This window comes from Amblyomma americanum, chromosome 10, assembly GCF_052857255.1.
Source record: "Amblyomma americanum isolate KBUSLIRL-KWMA chromosome 10, ASM5285725v1, whole genome shotgun sequence".
NCBI classification, from domain to species: Eukaryota; Metazoa; Arthropoda; class Arachnida; order Ixodida; family Ixodidae; genus Amblyomma; species Amblyomma americanum.
Window position 1 is genome coordinate 90,953,666 of NC_135506.1, and position 7,552 is coordinate 90,961,217.

A 7,552-nucleotide genomic window follows, 5' to 3' on the forward strand; every position below is an offset into this window, starting at 1 on the left:
ATGCTTTACCGGGCACTTTCTCTTGGTTTGCGTTTAATAGCAAAAGATTACGCTGTGCTGCACAGTACCAGGCACCCATGAAAACTGCTCAGCAGCTATATACGAACTTCGTTACAGCCACGAACTAGCATAGCTTCCTGACATAAGCTCGCAAAACCTGATGCGCGTTGCGAGTCATACTGAGCGCGATAGTATAAGCTGTCCACAGACATAAGCAGGCATTTAATAACACATTTTGCGAAACTTGCGTCCTTTTACCGAAGTCGCGCGCGAAAAACAGGAAACATTCCGACGGGCGTTTCTCAATGCTGTTAATGGCGCGGAAATTTAGCAAGAGTTGATTCCCACCTTCGGCCCACTTACGCCCACCCCGATAAATTCTTGATCATCGAGTTTTCCCATGTAATTCAGAGTAAGGGCAGCGCTCCACATATGGTAAGCAGCTGCTGTGCTGAAGAAATCAGAGAGAAAAACAGGGCTAAAGTGTGATTTATTCAAAATGGGCAGAGTGATGTTTAGCACCTGCTCAATTTAAGGTGCTTTGCACCTTCACGCCTTTTGAGACTAGCCTGGTTTAGGCTTTTTGTAAAAAAATGTAGGCGTGTTGTAACATAAAATGCAATTACTTAAGCTGCAACTTGCTCACAATGATCTTGGCATCCAAGTTCAATCTTCTGCTTTTGCTTAATGTGGCCAAGAACATCAAGTACACTGTCAGAATGCAGTTCCAAAAGGCTAAAGCATTCAGTAAAGGCTTCCTCCAGATTTTCTACAAATGCATAGAGCACACTTGACCGGTACAGGAGGCCGCCGTTATCTCTCATTCGGGTGAATGACGCCAAGTTCAAACATTCTGCAGCCTCTTTTGTCATCAAGAGACGAGTGAGACATGCCTCACATCCAGACTTCAGGATGCACTTCCGGGCAACATACCCGGCAATATAGAAAATAAGCCTGCTGTCACTGCTTGCAACAACACAGGATGCATGATCTGGGGCACTGTCCGTAAGCAGGTCTTCTGCTGCACTCAAATCTCCCGAGTCAAGCACTTTGTCAACAAGCTGTTGTTTACCACTTGAACTAGCTTGAACACCAGCATCTGCAGGCAGAAGAGCGCTGAGGACACCAGCCTCACAATTTCCTCTGGATACTGAGTGTGCTAGGTTGCTGAAACTCAGACAGTTAACGGTGATAATAAACTGCTGGGGCGTTGGATGCGAGTTGCAACCAGACGACTGGCGTACAATTCCAAAAAGACGCTCAACAGGGTCTTGACTAACTCTAGACGTCATGAGGTACCTGAAGCCAAGATCATCACATAGGTACCTCAAAAGTGCTAGTACGCTTGCTACAGTCACTCTTAGTCCAGTAGCTGTCGATTTGCTAAGGAAGCCTTGTTGCCCCTTTGTGTGGTTTTCCCAGCTCCCCAGAAACTCCAAGAATGAATTAAGTTTCTGCACAGCAGGGGAGTTCGGCCGCAGAGCCTCAACAGGAAAGCGAGACGTCAGGATCTCGATGAGGTCGTGAATGACTCTGCAAAAGGGAAGGAGAGAAGGTTTTACTTTGTTCATTGACAGTATAACTATATGCAAATTGCAATAATAACAGAAAGGGCTACTAAGCAGAAACAAAAATGTGCTACATTAGAACAAATGTGTAACACTTACTTGAAAAAGTTCACTGTAGCTGTGATGTCACCACCGTGTTCCTCGATTGTGGTCTTGTAGAGCTCCAGCCCATCACTGACTTTTTTCCCAAAAAGCTGAAATGCTAATGAGACCCTCATTCTCTCAAAATTGTTGGGGTTTGTATGACTGTTTGTGATGCCATGCATTGCCTGCAGAGTGACGCAACTCCTGGTGCTGTCCACTCTGAGAGCCTTCCGAACCACCTGCATGGACACCTGAAACCAATGCAATGTTATAGTCAGCGAATATATATGACCATTCTGCAAAAACTAACTATAGTGTGAAGTTCAGCTGCACAAATTATTCAAACTTACTTTTACTTCAGGCACTTGGAAGTCAGACTTGAGCAGCCCATTCCGCAGACATTTTATCAGATGCGGGAAATCTGAGATGAAGTAGAGCTGACGATCAGGGTCAATAGGATGCACAGCACTGCACTTGGCCCCAGTTAATGATGCAGCAATGCCCATTTTGGTCCACATTTTTCTGTTCCAGGTTGCTCCATCTGATGTAATAAAATCGACCCGCAGTCCAGCTTTTTCCACTAGGATCACAGCTTCAACCATGATCTTAGCCAGAAGACTGCCTTCTACGTTTCCACGTGTGGCAAATGCACCCAGTATTTGGGTCCACTTCCCAACAAAAGGCACAAAAATGATGACCATTCCATGGTCACAGACAGCGTGTTTGTCTTCTGATGAAGAGAAGGCACCAAGGTCAACAAACCCATCCACATGACCTGCTGTCGTCACGGAAAGGTGTTCTGACAGTTTCATCTCGTCCACTATGAGACCCCCGTGACGCGAGAAATTGTCCATTGTGGAGGTTGTCTTGCTGATCACTTCAAAAATCTTCTCGCTGAATCCAAATCCAGTCCTGTACAGCTGCAGGTATTTACGAAGTGTGGACTTACTTGGCAGTACTAGGATTTTTTCCTTCCTTAAGTGTTCATACAATCGTGCACTCTTCATCTTCATAATTAGGCACTCAAGCACCCACTCATTAGAAAACTTCATTCCCCTGGTGCTTTTACGTGACGAGGCCTTGAAGATATGCAGTGCTGCCTCACGCTGCTTTGGAGAAAGGGCTGCCACCTTTTCAGTCAGTTCCCCCTCTGCAATAGCTTTGTTTTGGATCATCATTTCATTTAACTGCTCCTTCAGAGAGTTGGTGTTGCTTTTAAGTCGTGCTGTCTTCCGCTTAAGCAACTTGAGTCGATGAGCAAGGGCCCTTCCAGTAGACGGGCGCACAGCGGCATTTACGCATGATTTTCTGGTAAGCAAGAATTTTCGGAGAATCTTGCACTCGTCGCAGATTTGTCCTGAAAGTAAAGAAAATCAAAAGCACACACATGAGCAAACATGCCAGCAAAGAAAGCGACACTGTTCACAAATACAACACAAGCCGGTTGTTTCAAAGAAGGTGAACCAATAAAACAGAGGGCTCGCTGAACAGTCAAAAGTCAACTGTTAGAAATCAGTGAACCAGCTTGCTAGAAATAATCCATTTTTTTATGCCCGCCAACACTGCCATCACATCACAGAGGCCGGCACAGTATCTAAAAAAGTTATATTAACAATTCTAGTTCGCCTAGGCTGAAACACTTGGTATTATAATTAAAAGGGAATTACCTTCTGTGGATACTATTCCGAGGCACTGTGCGCTGAAGACACCATGTGCAGTTTTGGCAGTTGCAGCTGCCAACTTTATGGTCAGAGAGTGGGAAATCTGACTGAAATCCTGAATGTTCATGGCTCCTTTGAAAGCAAAACTTGTATGTACATCCTTCAAAATATTGCTTGCATCACACACAAAATTCACAACTTTTTCAGCACACAGCATGCCTTGAATGTACACCTTTGCAGTGAACTCTCCTCCTGATGCTGTAAAACACACAGCTTTTTCATGCCATAGTTCTAGTCTTTTCTCCATTTTGACAGATGATGTAGCAAATATTACGGTCTCGACACCCTCCAACTCAATTCGGCACCAATCCTTGAATGGAGCTTCCATGGTCCGAAGAGATTCTAGAGAGAATGAATTACGATCGGCTACAAGCGAATCTTCATTCTCTTGCGCTCCAGCATCATCCTCGTCACTGCAGGACCGGCTCCTGGTTTGATGGCACGCTCTCTTCCGCGGCACTTGAGTAGTCGCTAAAACTTTCCTCTTCCTTTCCGGTCTTTGTCGAGGTGTTGAGGTGGAATGATACGTAGGGCAGCCTGGAAGTAATGTTGGTACCGCGCCCGGAGCAAGCGACGGCTTCCCTCGCGGAATCCGCACTTCGTTGCCATTTATCACGTGCACATAGTCGCGCAGAACTAAGTGCGGTTCAAAATGATGTTCGCATACCGCCGAAGAAACGGTGAAAGTTTTATCCTTCCTGTGAAGGTTGCGATCCCACTTCTTGCGAAGATCGTCGTCTTTCGGAGCCGCGAATAGCGACGCTTTCGGTCCACTTGGGGAACCCGTGCGGCAGCCCGGAGCGAAGCAGTGGGAATCTGTCCGCCTCTTCGCCATACCGTGGGCTGCACGCGGTGAAAGCGCACATACACAAGGCACACGGTAGACACGAGAAGTCCCTTCGCATGAAACACAAAGCAAACGGATGCACAAACACTCACAACAGTTTTGCCAAACGTCGGAGAGGCAACCTGACGAAAGTCTATCCGTGCCCCACGAGGCCCCGCCGTCCGCGCCGCAGTATGAAAGAGAGCAGCAGCGCCTCTAGCGGCTTTCCAGAGCGTAAGGGGACGCCGGAAAACAAGGCGCTCCCTTCCGGTCGCGCCACTATATTATATATTCTAGTTCACTATAGTGGTGGCGCCGCCACCCTGTGGCTGTCGCCATGTTGTCACGTGGTTGGTCACATGGTGCGGAGCAGCTGCCGGCGGTACAGTGCTCTAGAATATGGGCCCATATTCTAGAGCACTGTACCGGCGGTGCGGCGAAGTGGTAGGGCACGGCGAAGTGGTAGGGTTCGTCACGTGGTAGGGCACGTGACCAGCCACGTGGGGCGGAACAGCTGCTGCTGCCAGCGCCGCGACGCGCAGGAGAAACAGAGCTGCCACAGCTGTGCGCATGCGCCGTGCCAAGGGGGACGAAAATGAAGAAGGAACGCGCAGCAAAACGGAGCGGCGCGAAAGACTGACTTTGCAATTCAGCTGAGCAAGTCACACGCGGCCAGCTGTAGCTATCGCGGCACTCCAGGTTTAACCAGAGCTAAACCACCGCCAATATATATATATATATATATATATATATATATATATATATATATATATATATATATATATATATATATATATATATATATATATATATATATAACTATTATATAAAGATGTTCTTTCGTTGTAGTGATGTTGTAATGATGATCTTGCGTTGTTGCCGAAGTAACTGCGATATTCTGTAGTCATTAACTATTCTATAAAGATGTTCTTGCGTTGTAGTGATTGGTACTAACAGTCAACCAGCATTTTATAACCATGTTACTCCTGCTCCTTACCTTCCCCTATATTTGAAATCCCCCCTCACACAATTCTCCGAAGCTTGGAGCCTGCGAAGAGATTTGAATAAATAAAATGAACATTTTTTCTTCCTCAACCAGTGTATAGCCGCAATTTTATCTCGTGTGTGCGTGTTGCTGACCGCGATACGTTTGAAGAAAAACTTTGAGAGCACTGCAGAGAACTGCATTGGAGAAATTCAAAAGCATGCGTGTTTGCTGCGACGTTGGTTGCTCCTAGACGACTTTGGTAGCTCTTTATTACTTTTCATTGACTTCTATTCATATTTGGTGACTGTTTAGTGCTTTTTAGTAGCTCCTAGACGTCATTGGTGACTCTATTGACGAAAGGAAACGGTGCAGTAGCTCTAAGATCTCGACATCTCGGTAGACACCTCAACCCCAAGAAAACACGTGTTTAGAGGAAAGGAAACGTTTTTGACGAAAGGAAAGGGCACAATAGATCCACATCTCGATACCTCTGTGAACATCTCAGCCCCGCCTTTATATTGAGGGGAGAATCTTCACTAGGCTCGTCAACACCGGGCTTCGCGTGAGCCACACTACAGATTTCCAACAGCTGCGCATGCGCGAAACTGAGTGACGTCACGCGGAGCGCAGGTAGCCACCGCGCGCTTAGTCCGTCGTCTGACCGTGAAACCGAGTAACGTCACGCGAAGTGTGGGTGGCCGCCTTGCGCTGCCTCCGTCATCTGACCTTTCGCCATGGATGGAGGAGAAGAAGACCCAGAAGTGGTAGCGTGGGAGTTGGCTCAAAAGCAGCGAAGATATGGAAAGTGCAAGGCTAGACAAGCGGCTGCAACGCCAGAATCGTGAGAGACATGCCTTGCTAAACGGCGGCAAAAGGACGCTGAATTGCGCCGTTTGGCAGCGTCAAATGTGAGCGGCCAGGTGAGCGAAGACTTTACTCCGGGAGACGTCGAGCGGTTTCGAAGAAATAATGAAAAGGCCAGAGCTAAACGAGCAACCGAAACACCCGAGCAACGAGAGGAGCGCCTCGCTAAACGACGACGACAAGACGCTCAAAAGCGGCTCTTTAGCCGCGTCTGCTACCAGTGTTATCAGCCAACAGATTGAAGACGACGACGACGATGCTATGGAAGAAGAGGTAAAGACTCGCTGCTCCACAGACTACATGTTGAAATCCAATGAAAGTGCTAATGCGACCAAGGTCTTTACGACAGGCTTTGTGGACAACCCGTTCGGCCACGTGTGTGACGTTTGTGAAAAACTATGCCATTTGCGGGATCTTAGACGATTGTACAAGCTTTGTATACCTAAGACAACACGTTTTGGAAAAGCTAGAAAGGCATACCCAAATTGTAACCTTATGTATGAAACCTTAAGCTAAACCACGAGCATCGCCACGAAGCTTTTCGCTTCGAGATATCCAGGCTTAACACTTTAGCTAAGCCTCAGCCCAATTTTTTTTGTTCCAAATTTTGCGAACACATTTTGCGGGCACATTTTGTGGACACAGTTTGCGGCCACTTCTTCGCCGACATAGGCTAGTAATGCTTTAACATTATAATTCGTGGTGGACGTTAGCGACCTCGCCAACGCTGTGTCTTGCGCCGGACTGCGTTGACAGAATTCAACAGTATGATGGTAAACGTAGACTCCTGAGTGCAGATGCAATGCTTGCAGTGCAAATTCTTTGCCGCTATTTAATGCAATAACTGTTAAATTATTAGGCCCAGAGCCAAAAATAAACATCTACTGATCATGAAATCGCACCCAAGCAGGCCAATAGTAAGCAATGCACTACAGTCTGGTCGCAAAGCATACGAGGTAAATTTATCTCAAAACAAAATGGAAATGAAAAATGGTTTTGAGGAAAGGAAATATCGCAGTAATCGTTTTGTGTGCCTCGACGGATACGCTAGCCGGGCTGCACGGAAGGGATAAAGGAGGGAGTGAAAGAAGAAAGGAAGAAAGAGGTGGCGTAGTGGAGGGCTCCCGAATAATTTCGATCACCCATGGCACTTTAACGTGAACTGACATCACACAGCACACCGGCTCCTATTGCGTTTCGCCACCACCGAAACGCGGCCGCCGCGGTCGGGTTGGAACCAGGGTATTTAGGTTCAGCAGACGGGCCACTGAGCCACCGCGTTGGTCAAAACAAAAAGCTAAGATGTTTTCTCATGTCCCAATATGAGCACTAACAATCATTCGAAGCCTGGACAATTTCAGCGTATAACGGTTTTGTTATTTGCTTTAACAAAGAGAGCTGCGTATTCCCCATGGATGTAAAATGGGGCATGGTTATCCAACACTTGCGTTTCTAAAAATGTATATTTTTCGTCTAAAAAAATACGCAGCAGCTTAACTAG

General features: G+C 46.8%; 1 protein-coding gene across 1 annotated transcript; it reads right to left on the reverse strand.

Annotated features, from left to right (window-relative positions):
- Positions 1-626: 626 nt before the first annotated feature.
- On the reverse strand, positions 627-3,701 carry LOC144107018 (uncharacterized). The gene is made up of 4 exons (XM_077640002.1): positions 3,320-3,701; positions 2,003-3,009; positions 1,668-1,903; positions 627-1,533 (listed from the first exon to the last, which is right to left on the reverse strand). Exons 1-4 carry the CDS (start codon positions 3,699-3,701, stop codon positions 627-629), a joined length of 2,532 nt encoding a protein of 843 aa, XP_077496128.1.
- Positions 3,702-7,552: the final 3,851 nt, after the last annotated feature.